The following is an 18,850-nucleotide window of genomic DNA, read 5'->3' on the forward strand; positions in this document are numbered from 1 at the left end:
GACCCTTAACCAGCTCCCATTTCCCTCCTCTCGGGAGCTGGTCCCCATTTTCCCTTCCCCCTCCCTTGACTCCTCACATTAAAAATCGGCCTTGTGCCTAATTTGCTCGGTGGGGGAGCAAATAAATACAACAGGCCGTCAGGCCGCTTGCCCGCGCGCCCTCCGGGGCCCGGGTGACATGATCAAAGTGTAGTATCTGTTCCGGCAGATACTGCAAGCTATGACTAGCAAAGACCAGATGTGGGGGCAACCCCACATGCTTGACCTTTAACCAGCTCCCATTTCCCTCCTCTCGGGAGCTGGTCCCCTTTTTCCCTTCCCCCTCCCTTGACTCCTCACATTAAAAATTGGCCTTGTGCCTAATTTGCTCGGTGGGGGAGCAAATAAATACAACAGGCCGTCAGGCCGCTTGCCCGCGCGCCCTCCGGGGCCCGGGTGACATGATCAAGGTGTAGTATCTGTTCCGACAGATACTGCAAGCTATGACTAGCTAGGACTAGCTATGACTAGCAAGGACCAGATGTGGGGGCAGCCCTACATGCTTGACCTTTAACCAGCTCCCATTTCCCTCCTCTCGGGAGCTGGTCCCCATTCTCCCTTCCCCTTCCCTTGACTCCTCACATTAAAAATTGGCCTTGTGCCTAATTTGCTCGGTGGGGGAGCAAATAAATACAACAGGCCGTCAGGCCGCTTGCCCGGGTGACATGATCAAAGTGTAGTATCTGTTCCAACAGATGCTGCAAGCTAGGACTAGCTATGACTAGCAAAGACCAGATGTGGGGGCAACCTCACATGCTTGACCTTTAACCAGCTCCCATTTCCCTCCTCTCGGGAGTTGGTCCCCTTTTTCCCTTCCCCCTCCCTTCACTCCTCACATTAAAAATTGGCCTTGTGCCTAATTTGCTCGGTGGGGGAGCAAATAAATACAACAGGCCGAAGACCATTTGCCCGCGCGCCCTCCGGGCCCGGGTGACATGATCAAAGTGTAGTATCTGTTCCGGCAGATACTGCAAGCTATGACTAGCTAGGACTAGCTATGACTAGCAAAGACCAGATGTGGGGGCAACCCCACATGCTTGACCTTTAACCAGCTCCCATTTCCCTCCTCTCGGGAGCTGGTCCCCTTTTTCCCTTCCCCCTCCCTTCACTCCTCACATTAAAAATTGGCCTTGTGCCTAATTTGCTCGGTGGGGGAGCAAATAAATACAACAGGCCGAAAGCCAGTTGTCTCAAGAGAGCTAAGTAACGTTTTTTCAATGTCGACTTCGTCATATCAGACTGTAGCTTCCATTTCGCTCCTCCTAATAAACAGGGAGCAGGTTTTTAAAAACAAACCAACCGATTTATTCACCTCATTCAAAACTGTCCCGCACAAAATGCTAACTGCTGAATACCTATCGCCGTCACATCAATCAAAAACGCGCACCTGTTTTTTTTTTAAACTATATATATATATATATATATATATATATATATATATATCTGGCTGAGATAATTTTATAAATATTAATTCTTTAATATTTATAATTTACTTTAATTTTACCATCTTGGATCATTTTGGTAAATTCAATTGTAATTTTCATTTTATCTATATATATATATATATATATATATATATATATATATATATATATATATAAAAGCGAAAATGTATGTATGTATGTATGTATGTACGCTTTTCCTCGATGTCCACAAAAGGCTTCTTTCAGAGAAGCGCTTGCTCGGTTCACAATTTCTTAAAACTTTTTATATCATCTATAAATTGTAATATCTCTTATTGCTATTTTGGCTTCTCGCGTGTTGATTGGGCTTTTTAGTATAAATAAAATGAAACTAAACTCAAACGGACATGTTTGCGGCAATGCGCCGGGAACAGACGCTTACGCTGCGTGACTTGTATTTGACCTTCTTAATTAGGTCAAATGGAAGCAGCAAAGTTAACTTTTATTACGCACGCCTGTTTTTATAGTTATAGTTAGATAAATAAATTCAAACACGTCTACGCTGTATGTTGCGGTGGCCCAATGGTAACATCGCACGTTTTTTTTTTCACACATTAATTTCCAACTCAAGGGTACGGGTTCGATTCTCATACTCACCTACCAAAACATTTTTTTATTATTATTTTATTTTTTATTCTATTTTATTATTATTAACCCCCCCCCCGGAGTTTTGATTTACCTCAAGACACCCGGGCATCGCCGGGTACCCTCTGCTAGTATATATATATAAAAGCAAAAATTTGTGTATGTATGTATGTGTGTTTGTGTGTCCGCTAAAAACTTTCGACAGACAGAACAAAAATTAACAAACTCGGTATAATATTGAAGCTCCATCCTTCGGCCGAAAAATATCGAAAAATTGGCCAAAAACGTTAATTTTTTCACCCTAAAATCAACAATTTTCTACGGAGAGGGGGTGGGCCCAACTAGAGCAGACAATCAGTCGATTTAATTTCAATGACAACAAAAATATGAGAGTGTGAAAATCCCGGCCAACGTCGAGTCACCCTGCTAGTTTAGTGCAAATGCAACACTCTGACTTCCGGTCGTTGAATACTTTCCGATAGTTTACTATGACTGCCCACCGATATGGCATTCATATATAATTGATTTCCTTCTGTTCATTGTCGGTGAGCTGGAGGAAAGGAACGAAAATAAAGAGGTGACTTTGTAACTGGGTTTTAATCTCCTGACCAGCAGTAATTATCGCTTCCTACACTGATGCTTGCATAAGCATGAAACACTGAAGTCTGTAGATATAAAAGTGACCGTTGATAGTTATTTTAAAATATCTATTAGGTTGGTACAAAAATATTGTCGTTTTTTTGACGTACAGCTTTATATCAAAACACAATGTTTTTTTTTTTTTTGCACTAACCTAATATATACTAGCGGAAGTACCCGTCTTTGACTGGGTTCAAAAATGAACCCTGATTTATCATAGTATGTAAGGTTAATGGAAAGGGGTGTGCATGTAAAGAAAGAACTTCAAAAAAAAAGAAAAGTAAAATTTTACAGCAATCTATATATAAAAGTGAACGTATCTGTCTGTCTGTGTCTGTTTGTGTAAATTCTCCTACGCAATAACTCTGTCAATTTTTAGTCTACAGACTCGAAATTTGATATACAGGGTACTGAGATTTGGGAAAATCTTTGTGATCTGTTTTCGGCCAGAAATTTGGCTGTTAAGGGGTCAAAGTTCAACGATTTGACCTTTGAGAACTCTACAAAACTTCTCCGACAATTTTGGGTCTAAACACTTGAAATGTTAGATATAGGTTCCTTGGACATGGATCTAACTTAATAACTTGATTTGAGCCCAAAACAATAAATGCTAAGGGGTCATAATAGGTGTCAAAATTTTAAAAAATTGATCCCTTTTTTTTTTCTTTTTTTGCTCAACATACATCTCCAAACACCCGGGCAACGCTGGGCACCCATGCTAGTATAAATGTTAAGGGGTCATAATAGGGGCCAAAGTTAAAAAAATGAGCTTTTTTTCTCAATGTACACCTCCAAACACCCGGGCAACGCCGGGCTAAATGCTAGTCTATACTCCTATAAAATCGCTTTTTTTTTTTTTTGTGTATTGATATTCATATTAAAACCCATCTTTTCTATTTATTTAAAAAGAAATTTGTTAAAATTAAGGCTAGATAATCGAAAGGAGAGGATGACTTTCGAAAATCTCGGTGAAAAAAGTGTCCCATCCTGTAGAAAGATTCCCAATTGAAGGTAAAGATAATAGCCAATTTTTCGATATTTGTCGTATGAAAGGTCGGGCATTAAAATGGGTAAAATCTGTTGTCTCTGTTGAACATACATACATACATACATTTATATATTGGTAACTAAAAATATTCGACGCAAACCGATTAAAATGCTTGCCATATCTCTGAATACCCTTTATGTCAAATTTCAAATGTTTAGACCAGAAATTGTCTGAGTAATTTGGAAGAGACCGCAGAGGTCAAATGTTTTTTAACTTTGACCCCTATTATGACCCAAGGAACCTATATCTAAAATTTCAAGTGTTTAGACCAAAACTGTCGGAGGAATTTGGTAGAGTTCTTTGCCCCCCTCCCCCACATTTAGCCCCAAAACTCCCCAGGGGACTTCAAACAAACGGTGTAGTTTTAGGCCTTAGCAAACGTAAATTTGAGTTCTGCACCATGCAAAAAAAGAAATGACTAATTCCATCATTTGTCCCCAACCCCCTCATTTAGCCCCCAAAGTTTCCAAAGCCTTAATATATTTAAATTTGAGTTCAGCACCATGCAAAACTGCTAAATAGACATACTCAGAAAAATTTTGGACAAATTATGGTAAAATAGTCCCAAAAATGGAGTGTTTTTATTAACCCTAAATGAGCCCCTGGGGCACACCCAAGAGTTATCGCGAAGTATAGACAAACAAAATTATATAGAAATCAGTTAGTTACAACTTTTCAGAAAGTTTTATAAAAATCCAAGGCGTCAATTTTTTTTAATAAGCACAAAAGTGTCAATTTTTAGCCATTTTAACCCGAAAGGCACCCCGGGGGGGGGGGGATCAGAGTTTTCCCAGAAAATCCGTTCTGTTACTTTTTTTTTTTACTCATATCATGTTTAATGTTTGCGCAAAATTAAAAAAAAAATTCCAAGGCGTAGTTATTGAGAAAAGTGCGCACGGACGGACAAACAGACGAATGGACAAGGGGGAATTTACAGGTCCACCCTCCTTTTGTCGGAGGTGGGGGGGCAAGTAATGGTTATACATACCGAGGGTGAAATTGGGGTTTTCTTTGTTGTATTCGATGCACCATTTGGTGTTCCATTCATTGTTGCATTTTTCCCACGGCAGTCCGGTATCAAGGCTAATGAGGGAAACACACATGTAGAAAACCGAGTACATGATGATCACGTTGTAATAGATTGACACCATTGTTGAGATAGCAACCATTCCATAGCCAACACCTGGAAAGAAAGAAAAAGTGCGTTAATTGGTTTATATTGTTGCGAATGGGAAGTTTTTTTTAATGCAATGACGATACGACCCAATATTTTATTTTAAAACTTTTATTGAAAAAATCAATTCAAATCAGTACAAATCATTATTTTTTATCCGAAAACTCTGAAAATTTTGTTCTGATAGTGCAGAAGCGCCGATTAATATTTACCGATACAAGACGGAATGATAAATTTGTCGCCCTAAAGAAAAATAACACTATAGTTTTATTTTAAAACTTTTATTGAAAAAAATCAATTTAGGTAACTTGATTATGTAGTAGAGCTGACATCTATTCAATGTAGCCACCTTCAGCCTCAATCACCGTCTTTTTTTTTACACAGGCATCACCACATTATCAAGGCCAAGAAGCCACTCAGGGATAAGGGTTAAAGAGTGTATAGTAGAAATTGGACGATATAGTAATCGTTAGTAATGGAAATTCAATAAATTTGTTAACTTATATGGAATGGCTCATCCAGAACTTGTTTACGTTAGACTTGAAGACAACCATATTGTAGTCAGCTGGAAAGCAGAAAAACGGAAGACAATTCCATAGGCGTGCAGTTCTAAGAAAGAAACTTTGTTCATGGAATCTACGTTTAGGTTTAGGCACAGATAAAGAGTGGGAAAAATTATTGATAGTGGTTTCAGCTAGACGAGTGTTTCTTATGAAAGTTTACTAATTACCAATAATATAAATCTTACCTGTCTGTTTAAATGTATGTATGTATGTATGTATGCATGTATGGTTTCCTGTGCATCATGAGTAAGTTGCTGGAATCCGTGTCAAATAAACAAGTAGTCAACCACATCACCAGAAATAACCTTCTTAATGACATACAATATGGATTCCGTTCTGCTAGATCTACAGCAGATGTGCTAACGGTTATATCTCATAGGATTAGTAAATCTCTTGATGAAGGCTTCCTTTCTAGGGCAATTGCTCTTGACATATCAAAGGCCTTCGATAAGTTATGGCATAAAGGCCTACTTCAGAAGATTTTCAGCTACAGTATAGCTGGAAATGTTTTCTCAATTATTAAATCGTTTCTCTCTGATAGGCTCATAAGAGTAGTAGTTGATGGGCAGAAATCAGAGGCCCACAGTATTAATGCTGGAGTCCTTCAGAGGTCCATCCTGGACCCAACTCTCTTCCTGATCTACATCAATGATCTCCCAAAACACATACTTAAATCATTCGTTGACATCTATGCTAACAACACTAACATCTATGGCAACACATAAAATACCGTAAATTACAAAGTTCTCTCTCTTCTCTGATCTTGAGCGCGTGGTACAATGGGCGAAGATGTAACTTACTTTGAAGGCATCTAAAATCAAGCTTTATGTATGTATGTATGTATGTATGTATGTATGTATGCATACATACGTAAGCCGTAGGGAAGGCAACCTTTCTAGGAGAAGCAAATCTCTTATTTAAAAAAACATAAAGCGGGAGACCAGTACCCGCATTAAGCTGATCTGCAGTTTGACTTGTTGCTGGCTATCTTGCTCTTACTTGTTGCTGGATCTCAACATTTTGAACTGAGAGAGACTTAGCTGTCGTACAAAGCTAAAACTCTGTAACATCATCTGTGTATAGATACTCCCTCAGGCATTTGTCTATAAAAATGGTCATGTGTTGATGGAAAAGTTGTGACACGTGGAGGCTTGAAATGCTGGAAGCATGTAATAATTGATCTCAATGACCGTCTTCAGTGTCATGCCTGCTTGAGCGTGTGAATTCACCGGTAGGATTAAAAAAAAAAGTCATTTTTGGTCTCATGGACTTTAAGTGTCTGAGGGAGTGGCACTCGTCTGACAAGACGTTGCAATGATCATCATGTATGCATGTATGTATGTATGCATGTATGTATGTCTGCCTAAAACTTTCAATACAGGTGACAGATTTTTACGGGATCAGTATCGTTTTGAAGCTCGACCCTTCAGACGACAAATATCGAAAAACTGGCTAAAAAAATTAATTCCTTCACCCTCAACTAGGCACCTTTCTACAGGGAGAGGTCGCTTTTTTCGCTGATATTTTCGATTGACTAGCCTTAATTTAAATCTTCGCCACTTCCGGTTTGGCGATTGATGTAACGGCAAAGACATCACATTTTTTTCACGTTCTATTCCTGCTTCGTTGTCTGCGTACTAGCACGCTTTTCCCAACACACACCTCCAAACACCTGCGCAAGTTAGTTTTACATAAGTGACAAAAAACACAGGAAAAATATTGGATCCAGGCTAAACCAGATGTAAATCGGATTGCTGGTGGTGACATCAACCCTTTTTATTTTTATTCCATTTTCACTCAAACAAAGCACAGTGCCACTTTGATGTAAGAGGCTACTATCGGGGACATAAGTTTCAAGGATACTACGTAGGGTGTTGAGGAATGAGATGTACGTTCGCATTACACTTAAACTTCTGCATGTCAGTACAGTTGAGGAATCAGGAACCTGGAAGGGAGTTCCAAAGTCTAACAATTCTGAGAAAGAAACTATTGGAGTAGAAGGCTTTCTTACACCTAGGGATCTCTAATGTGAAGGGGTGAGACTTAACTACTTGTCGGGTTTGTCGGGGGTATTTACGTTGAAGGGGGTACAAGGGCTTGTAGTTCGTCGGAGCATTCACTATTAAAATACTTGCAGAGGGATGTGAATTCCTAATTGGTCCCAATTGATATGGATGGCTCTTGTCTAAAAGAGGCTCCCTATTTTGACAAACTGACCTTTGCTCCTGACTTGAAATGGAAACCTTACACCAAATCTGTTGCCAAGGAAAGATGGTTGTATCATTTTACAACCCTGAAAGATATCTAACTCCTGACGCAATCCTCTATCTGTATAAGACCCCAGCGCGTCCTATAATGAAGTATTATTGGCATATCTGGGCGGGAACTGCTCAGATAACGTATCCTGCCTTTACAAAGTTCAAAACCTAGTAAGTGGTGCCCTTTTTTTCTTCTCTACAATCTCCCACAGAAGAGATGTTGCAAGCCTCTTCCTGCTCTATCGTTATTTTCATGGCAAGTGCTCGTCTGAACTATGAATCTATGGTCTCCCCTTGCTAAACTTTCACAAAAAACACTCGTCCATCTACAACCACTGTCAACAATTTCCCTCACTCTCTATCTGTGCCTAAATTTAAATGCAAATTTCAAGAACAAAGCTTTTTTCCTAGAACTGCCCACCCGTGGAACTCTGTTCCGTTGGCATGCTTTCCAGCTGACTACAATATAGTCGTCTTCAAGTCCAATGCAAACACAGGGAACTCATTCATATGCAATATATTGATGTCGGCATTCTGTAGATGTTCAGCGTAAATGGAGACGCTCTGATATTATTGTAGTTCTTTTGTTAAAACTGAAAAAGTATTTATCTAAACTAGCACGAACACCTAGCAATGCCTGGTTGTAAAGTTCGCTTAAATATGATATTTTAATTCTTGCAGATTTCGTATATATTATTATAAAGTTAATGTTCTATCAATTTTTATATATTATAAAGTTGCAATTTCAAAAAATAAATATATCCATACGACTTGGGTACATTGGATTGAATCGAAACCGAAATAAAAACCTATGAAAAAATATATGTATATATATATATATATATATATATATATATATATATATATATATATAACTTGAGTACCTTCAGTCATAATCGAAACCGAAACCAAAACGTATGAAGAATTGTTGATAAAAGTATATATAAAAAAAATAAGATTACTGGAGTGCCATCAGTTATAATCGAAACCGAAACCAAAACTTATGAAAAATTCTTGATAAAATTATTTATAAAAAAAAATAGACGACTTGAGTGCCATCAGCTATAATCGAAACCCAAACCAAAACTTATGAAGTAAACACAGGGGACTCATTCGAATATATTATATATTGATGTTGGCATTCTGTAGATGTTCAGCGTAAATGGAGACGCTCTGATATTATTGTATTATGATATATGTTGGCATATCTGGGCGGGAGCTGCTCAGAGAACCTATCCTGTCTTGACAAAGTTCACAACCTAGTATGTGGTGCCCTTATTTCTTCTTCACAATCTCACACAGAACAGGCATCCTGTGGAACTCTGTTCCGTCTGCCTGCTTCCCACCTGACTACAACTTGGATGTCTTCAAGTCCAACGTTAACAAATTCCTAATGAACCGCCCCCTTAAGTAAACACTTCATCAAATCTCCACACTAACGTACTGTACTTTCAATAACCCTTATCCCTGAGTGGCTTCCGGGCCTTGATAAGTGATGACGACCGTGTAAAAAAAAAGGCAGAGGGATGCAACATTTCGTTGATGGGACATAAGTTGAAACTTTGATGACAGTTCAGGACCTATTAGATTGGCGACTCTTTTTTTAACCTTGTCTAGGAGTGAGAGACTAGTAGCAGATGCACCAGCCCAAATGTGACAGCAATACTCCATACATGGGCGAATGGTGGCCTTATAGAGGTACAGGATACTTTCGGATGTAAGTAACTTTCTAGCACAATGGAGAGAGACCATCTTCTTCGCAGCAGCCTTGGCAATGCTTTCAATATATCTGTTCCAACTCATGTTCCCTTTCAATGTTAGGCCGAGGTGTTTAAAAGAAGTAATTTCATGTAATGTATCTTTGGTCATAGAAATTGATGGTAGAGAAAGTTTCTTGTAGTCATTGAAGGAAACAAGCTTAGTCTTGGCAGCATTGAATGTGACCATCCATTTTTGTCCCCATTCAACTACAAATTCGAGGTCTTACTCTCGTCATGAAACAAATGATTTTAGGTACGTATTCATAAATAAAAGATATTTATTGTTTTTGCCCCCCCCCTCTGTAAAACATTCACAGCAAAAAATGGAGAGAAATAGACAGTGAAAGAGAGAGATAAAGAGAGAAGTTTACTAAGCAAATGATTTTAGATACGCATTTTTTCGTCTCGAGAAAAATAGAGATGAAAATTTAATTTCAATTGAATAAAAAAATTACCTTGGATTTATTTTACGTAATGTAAATTTTGTTGCAATCTAAAAACATTATCTTTCATCTAGCAATTAATGATATAGATATAAAATTTTCAATGATTTAAAAAAAAAAAAGTGCAACAGAACGTACATTACATAAAATAAATCCAAGGTAATTTTTTGATTCAATTTAAATTAAATTTTTATACCTTACTTTGTAAAATTTATAAAAGTGCACATTGAAGATAAATAAATTTCAAATTGAATCTTGTACCTTTATTTTTAAAGCCTATAGTAAACACATTTTGTTTAACAATTTTCATGCCTTGGATGAAATGATTTTGTAACTTATATATATATATATATATATATATATATATATATATATATATATATATATATATATATATAGAGAGAGAGAGAGAGAGAGAGAGAGAGAGAGAGAGACAGAGACAGAGAGAGACAGAGAGAGAGAGGTAAATATATATATTTAAATATATATATATATAAATATATATATACATATATATATAAATATATATATGTATATATATATATATATTTATATATATATATTTATATATATGTATATATATATATATATATATATATATATATATATATATATATATATATATATATACACTAGATAGATAGATTTTGTTATTACTGTTGAAGATTATTAATTAAAGGAATCGTATTTGTACGCATTCAAGTAAACTTTTGTCGCTCCTAACCTTTACCCTAACTCTAACCCTCTGCCCGTTTTACATATATTTTAATGGCGGATGCTCCGACCAACTGCAAGCCCCTGTACTCCTACACGTGCCTTATTTGGGGCTAAAATGGAATAAAAATAAAAAAATTAAAAAAAAATGTATCAGTACATAGACAAAGATACGTTACTTTTTGACTTGCGGGCCTCTTTATATTTCTGGGTTTTCCTAATGACCCCTTACAAACGCTTATGAAATTAATACATACTTTCTACATTAACTCAATAAAACAGATTTTAAGACAACTTTCTACATAATCATTAGCATCAGTTAATACTACATGTTGATGAAAAATGCAACAAAATAAAATTTTGTTTTATTAAAAAATAAATTTTTCGTGTAAATGAAAACAGCAATCTATAATATAAATCTCACCTGTCTGTTTAAATGTATGTATGTATGCATGTATGTATGTATGTATGAATGACACCTTTTTTATGTATGTGTGTATGTATGTATGTATGTATGTATGTATTAATGAACCCTTTTTTATGTATGTATGTATGTATGTATGTATTAATGAACCCTTTTTTATGTATGTATGTATGTATGTATGTATGTATGAATGACCCCTTTTTTATGTATGTATGTATGTATTAATGAACCCTTTTTATGTATGTATGTATGTATGTATGACCCCTTTTTATGTATGTATGTATGTATTAATGAACCCTTTTTATGTATGTATGTATGTATGTATGTATGCATGTATGAACACTTTTTTTATGTATGTATGTATGTATGTATGTATTAATGAACCCTTTTTATGTATGTATGTATGCATGTATGTATGGGTGTATGTATGTATGTATGTATGTATGTATGTAATGTATTAATGAACCCTTTTTATGTATGTATGTATTAATGAACCCGTTTTTATGTATGTATGTATTAATGAACCCTTTTTATGTATGTATGTATTAATGAACCCTTTTTATGTATGCATGTATGTATTAATGAACACTTTTTTATGTATGTATGTATGTATTAATGAACCCTTTTTTATGTATGTATGTATTAATGAACCCTTTTTATGTATGTATGTATGTATTAATGAACCCTTTTTTATGTATGTATGTATGTATTAATGAACCCTTTTTTATGTATGTATGTATTAATGAACCCTTTTTTATGTATGTATGTATTAATGAACCCTTTTTTTATGTATGTATGTATTAATAAACCCTTTTTATGTATGTATGTATGTATTAATGAACCCTTTTTTATGTATGTATGTATGTATGTATTAATGAACCCTTTTTTATGTATGTATGTATTAATGAACCCTTTTTTTATGCATGTATGTATTAATGAACCCTTTTTTATGTATGTATGTATGTATTAATGAACCCTTTTTTATGTATGTATGTATTAATGAACCCTTTTTTATGTATGTATGTATGTATGTATGTATCAATGAACCCTTTTTTATGTATGTATGTATTAATGAACACTTTTTTATGTATGTATGTATTAATGAACCCTTTTTGTATGTATGTATGTATGTATTAATGAACCCTTTTTTATGTATGTATGTATTAATGAACCCTTTTTTATGTATGTATGTATGTATTAATGAACTTTTTTTTATGTATGTATGTATGTATGTATGTATTAATGAACCCTTTTTTATATATGTATGTATGTATGTATGTATTAATGAACACTATTTGTATGTATGTATGTATGTATGTATGTATGTATGGTTATATGTATGTATGTATTAATGAATCCTTTTTATGTATGTATGTATGTATTAATGAACCCTTTTTATGTATGTATGTATGTATGTATGTATGTATGTATGTATGTATGCATGTATGTATGGGTGTAATGTTTGATTCAAACTCATTTTTTTATTTAAAAAAAAAAGAAAAAAGAAAAGTGCAAGCGTCTTTAAATAACTTTCAGTTGGACTGTCTTGTCAATTCGTACGTTGTTTTGTTTGGAAAATTATATGCGAGTCTGTTAATTTTATCCTCATGTGTTGCAAAAAAATGAGTTTGAATCAAACTTTATTTAAAAAAAAAAAAAAAAAAATCCAAGCAGTGAGGAAAAAGGACAAAAGTGGTCCAATCGCTGATCACTTACTTACTATTTATGACTTTTGGACTATTTATTCGTGTGTATTTTGCATGTGTGTGTACGTATGTGTGCATCTGTGTGTATATGCGTATATGTGTGCCGCTACGTGATTACGTTTGTATGTCTGTGCGCATGCACACGTATGTTGGCGTATGTCTATGTACGCATGTGTTTATTTCCATGTGTATGCGGGGTGGAGGGGGCTCCCGTAAGCCGTGGTGAAGGCAACCCCTCTAAGAGAAGCAAATCTCTGAGTTAAAAAACATAAAGCGGGAGACCAGTACCCGCATTAAGCTGGTCTGCAGTTTGACTTGTTGCTGGCTATCTTGCTCTTGCTTGTTGCTGGATGTCAACATTTTGAACCGAGAGAGAGATTTAGCTGTCGTACAAAGCTAAGACTCTGTAACACCATCAGGTACAGATACTCCCTTAGGCTATAAGAAAAAAAAAAAAACGGTCCTATTGCGATGGAAAAGTTGTGACGCGTGTAGGTCTGAAATGCTGGAAGCATGTAGTAATTGATCTGCCGTTATTATATGTATCTATGTATATATATATATATATATATATATATATATATATATATATATATGTATGTATGGGTGTATGTATGTGTATGTGTGTATGTCTATGTATATGTGTAGTAGTGAATGTATGTATATGGGCGTGTGTATGTGTGATTGAGTGCATATTTACGTACATGTATGTATATGTAGGTAAGTGTGTCTGTATATATGCATGTGCGTATGTGTACGTATGGATGTATGTATGTATATGTCTATGTATTTGTAGGTGCGTATGTATGTATATCTGTATGTATGCATATTCATGGTGTATGTACATATATATGTATGTTTACAGTTATGTGTGTATCTGTATATATGTATATTTGCGTTTAAATACATATATATATGTGTGTGTATGCATGCCAATGATCGTCTTGTGTATGTTTATGTATAAGTATGTCTATGTATGCATATATGTAATGTGTATGTATGTATGCATATATGTGGGTTATTTGTATGTGTGTATGTGCATATGTGTATGCATGCGTGCATGTATATATATATATATATATATATATATATATATATATATATATATATATATATATATATATATATATATATATATACCAGTGACCGTCTTCAGTGTCATGTCTGCTTGTGCGTGTGAATTTTTTTTTTTTTTCCTCCGGCAGGACTAAAGTCATGGTTATAGTCGGGCTCATGGACTTTCAGTACCTGAGGGAGTGGCACTCGTCTGACAAGACGTTGCAATCATTATTATTATGTATGGGTGTATGTATGTATGTATTAATGAACCCTTTTTGTATGTATGTATGTATGTATGAATGTATTAATGAACCCTTTTTTATGTATGTATGTATGTATGAATGAACCCTTTTTAAATGGTCCTGTGGTGATGGAAATCATTTTTGGGCTCATGGACTTTAAGTGTCTGAGGGAGTGGCACTCGTCTGACAAGACATTGCAATCATCATGTATGTATGTATGCCTAAAACTTTCAACGGAGGCGACGGATTTTAACGAAGTAAGGTTCATGTTTTTATTGTTTTTAAATAGAGTTTTATGTGTTATCCACGATTTTATTGGGAAATTTATTGTTTTGAAGCACAACCCTTCGGACGAAAAATATCGAAAAATTGGCTAAAAACATGAATTTCTTCACCCTAAACTGGCCACTTTTCTACAGGGAAGGGTCGCTTTTTTCGTTGATATTTTCGAAAGTCATCCCCTCTTTTCCATTAACTAGCCTTAGTTTAAGCATTCGTCACTTCTGGTTTGGATGTGGGCGAAACAGCAAAGACGTCACGTTTTTTTTTTCACATTTTTTCCTCCTGCTTACTCACTACAATTTTTTTTTTTTTGCTCAACATACACCTCCAAACACCCGGGCAACGCTAGACACCCAGGCTAGTACTATTATTGTGTGCGTGAGTGTGAGTTCTTTTCTTATAGGTTCCGAAACTGCTGAGCCTATCTTTTGCAAATTTCACGCAAAAGTAATTTATATGTCTGGCAGTGTTCTTAGATATGTTTTGTACAGAAATTCGTCTGATAAGTATCAGAAATAAAAAAAAATATGATCCTAAAAATAGTTTTTTTATGTACAAAAAAGATTTTTACAGGAAATCATTTTAGGTGGCACCAATAAGGGAGATAAAACAATCTCAACAACAACAAAATCACAAGGCAGGATCAAAAAAAAAGGTAGGTTCCCTCTACCGTGCTAGAAAGCTACTAACACCCGAAAGTATCCTGTACTTCTATAAGGCCACCATTCGCCCATGTATGGAGTATTGTTGTCATATTTGGGCTGGTGCATTTGCCACTAGTCTCTCACTCCTGGACAGGGTTCAAAAGAGAGTCGCCAACCTGATAGGTTCTGAACTGTCATCTAAGCTTCAGCCTCTGTCCCATCGATGAAATGTAGCATCCCTCTGCCTGTTCTACAAGTACTTTAACGGAGAATGGTCCGACGAACTGCAAGCACTTGTACCCCCTCGACGTAAATACTCCCGACAAACCTGACAAGCAGCTAAATCCTACCCCTTCACAGTTGAGATCCCGAGATGTAAGAGAGCCTTTTACTCCAGAAGTTTCTTCTCCAGAACCGCTGGACTTTGGAATCCCCTTCCGAATTCCTGCTTCCCCAACTGTACTGACATGCAGAAGTTCAAGTATAATGTGAGCCGACATATTGCTGCCCAACTCCCCACATAGTACCCCTGTAGCTTATGTCCCTGATAGCAGCCCCCTCCCCCTACATCAAAGTGGCTTGTTTGGGGTGAAATTGTAATAAAAAAAAATAAATAAATAAAAATAAAAATAATTTGTTCTTAGAAAAAGTGTATTTGTTGACATCTGGGAGCATAGCTCAGAAGAGGTTCCATTTAAAATCGCTGCAAATCATTTCTTCATTTGCATATTTTAAAACAAAACATTAATCAGAAATGACTTTTCCAGGGCATTTATCGTACGCTGACGTGATATTGTAAACAAACACAGACGGAATTTGGTGGACTACTACATTATCATTATTATTTATTATACATATATATATTTTTTTCGACGGGCAAATTAGAGAATCGATTCTATCATAATACATACGCAATCTTTATGAATTAAAATATCATGTTTAAGCGTCTTTTATGACCGGGCAACGTCAGTAAACAGTCCAAGCCCGAGCGTACCTCACTATTTGGTTTTATTTATTTTCTTATTAATACTTTTTTAAATTTTTTTTTTTTGCAAATTAGTCTACCTGGTAAATTATTTTTGAAGTAGGGGGCTACTATTGGGGACATAAGTTGCAGGAATATTATGAAGGGAGTTGGGCAGCAAGATGTCTGTTCACATTACACTTGAACTTCTGCATGTCAGTACAGTTGGGAAAGCAGAATCCCGGAAGGGAGTTCCAAAGTCTAGCAGTTCTGGGGAAGAAACTATTGGAGTAGAAGTCTTACTTACACCTAGGGATCTCTACTGTGAAGGGGGGGGATTCATTTGCTTATCGGGTTTGTCGGGGGTATTTACGTCGTGCAGGCAGAGGGATGCAACATTTCGTCGATGGGACAGAGGCTAAAGCCTAGATGACAGTTCAGGACAAGGTCCTTTTCGCCCATGTATGGAGTATTATTATCACATTTGGGCTGGGGCATCTGCTATTAGTCTCTCACTCCTGGACAGGGTTCAAAAGAGAGTCACAAACCCGATAGGTCCTGAACTGTCATCTAAGCTTCAGCCTCTGTCCCATCGACGAAATATTACATCCCTCCGCCTGTTTTAGAAGCCTTTTAATGGTGGATGCTCCGACGAACTACAAGCCCTTGTACCCCCTCCACAGAAATACACCCGACAAACTCGACAATCAGCAAAGTCCCACCCCTTCACAGTAGAGATCCCTAGATGTAAGAAAGCCTTCTACTCTAATAGTCTCATCTCCAGAACTGCTAAACTTTGGAATTCCCTTCCGGGTTCCTGCTTCCCAACAGTACTGACATGCAGAAGTTCAAGTGTAATGTGAACAGACATCTTGCTGCTCAACTCCCTACATAGTATCCCTGCAGCCTGTGTCTCTGATCATAGGCCCCTACATGAAAATGGCACTGTGCCTTATTTGGTGTTAAAATGTTATTTGAAAATATAACGTTTGATACATCGGTTTCCGTCAAATCACCGAAGTTAAGCAATGATGGGCCTGGCTATTACCAGATGGGTGACTATTCTGGACTTCCAGGCGCTGTATGTGCTCTCCGCTTATCTCTGCATTGTTTCAAGTTGTCCTGGACTTCTCCTTGCCACTGTGCTGATTCAGGAGAGGTGCGGTTAGGGATTGCACAACTCTTGTCTCACAATTACATACGCAGCTGCACCTACAGGGGGTATCCTTTGTCTTTCGAGACTGAATGGAAGAAATGAAGGACCCTCTATCTTGTCCTTGCAGATACTCTGTGATTGTTAGAGACTGGATCGAGAGAGAGAGAGAGAGAGAGAGAGAGAGAGATAGAGGGAGGTGTGTTAATTATATTGTAGACATATTGACCGGAAGTCAGGATCAGCTGATCGGATTGAGTGTGAGTCACGTGATCAGGTTGGCTGACTCGAGGAGATTTGGTTTGGACTTATTAGGTGATGGACGGCTTAACAGTCGTTTCCTCCCCTTCGCTGGGGGTGATGGTGGACGCTAACGTGTGTAGAAATGAGAAACCATGCAAGCTAGAGATTCACTTTCCATCTTTCTGTGAGACATCTGGAAAAGTGAATAAAAACTATAAAACCAATTCCTTGTCTTGGAGTGAAATGAATCTTCATCCAAAACAGGTACCCATCTTCCCTCCAAGACACGAGATGATTCCAGGTGGACCAACATCCACGATGCAGGAAGGTATGTCTAAAATACATGTACCACACACATACATGCACACAACGGCATATGAACATATCATTTAATAGGAAGAACAACTAGACGGTCACACAACGTTCCCCCTAATTAAGAGATAACTATACAACATGATCCTTTTTATTGCATTCTTTTTATTATTTTGAAATCTTTAGAAGTCAAACTTGATTTAAGACACCTACAAAAAATGACTCTCATAATTACCCCTTTCTGTGGATCAAAGTTCGACCATTTGTAAACCGGCATTGCCTTTCGTTGTTTGTTATTACGTGTCCGATAGGGTGTGTCGAAGGTGTGCATGTGTGTTTTAGTTACCGCCACTCGCACAGGTCAGACACAGGGTCAGGCGTGGTGTTGAAAAGCCAGGGTACGAACCGAAACGCATTCGGGCTTACGAAAAAAATAAAATGTCTGAGTAGCCCCATAAGTGTGTTTTAGATCGTGGCAATTGAGGGAGAACATTAAGCCTTGGAAGATAAACCTTGTAGAACTCAACATACCCGTTTCAGAGCGCAAGAAAATGGAAATGATTGTCGAGGACGTACTCACGCAGGTACAACTGCCTATTAGAACCGTGCTAAGTGAGCTGTGCAAGTCTCTATCTCTCTCTCTCTCCCTATCTATCTATATCTATCTCTCTTTATATATATATATATATATATATATATATATATATATATATATAGATATATAGATATATACTTTACTTTGGGGGTAATTGCGCCAAATCTGGGGTAATTGCGCCAACTAACAAAAAAGTGCTCTTTATATGCGTGGTTGCCAAAAGAGCACTTTTAGCTAGTTGGTGCAATTTACCCTGAATTAATGCAATTATATATATATATACATATATATATATATATATATATGTATATATATATATATATATATATATATATATATATATATATATATATATATATATATATATATATACCGTACTTTGAGGTAATTGCGCTAAGTAAGGGTAAATTGCACCAACTAGCTAAAAGTGCTCTTTTGGCAACCATGCATATAAAGAGCACTTTTTTGTTAGTTGGCGCAATTACCCCAGATTTGGCGCAATTACCCCCAAAGTAAAGTATATATATATATATATACATA

General features: G+C 36.5%; 1 protein-coding gene across 1 annotated transcript in view; it reads right to left on the bottom strand.

Moving 5' to 3' along the window:
- The window catches only part of LOC145270438 (sodium- and chloride-dependent glycine transporter 2-like), a 171,562-nt gene that overhangs the window by 55,832 nt on the left and 96,880 nt on the right, over positions 1-18,850 (bottom strand). The window contains exon 4 of the mRNA XM_080126080.1: positions 4,763-4,957. Within this exon, the coding sequence (XP_079982206.1) occupies positions 4,763-4,957 (195 nt within the window). The remainder of the gene's footprint in view (positions 1-4,762; positions 4,958-18,850) is intronic.

The sequence above is a fragment of the Euprymna scolopes genome, chromosome 46 (genome assembly GCF_053919585.1).
Source record: "Euprymna scolopes isolate OS-2025 chromosome 46, ASM5391958v1, whole genome shotgun sequence".
In the NCBI taxonomy this organism is placed as follows: Eukaryota; Metazoa; Mollusca; class Cephalopoda; order Sepiida; family Sepiolidae; genus Euprymna; species Euprymna scolopes.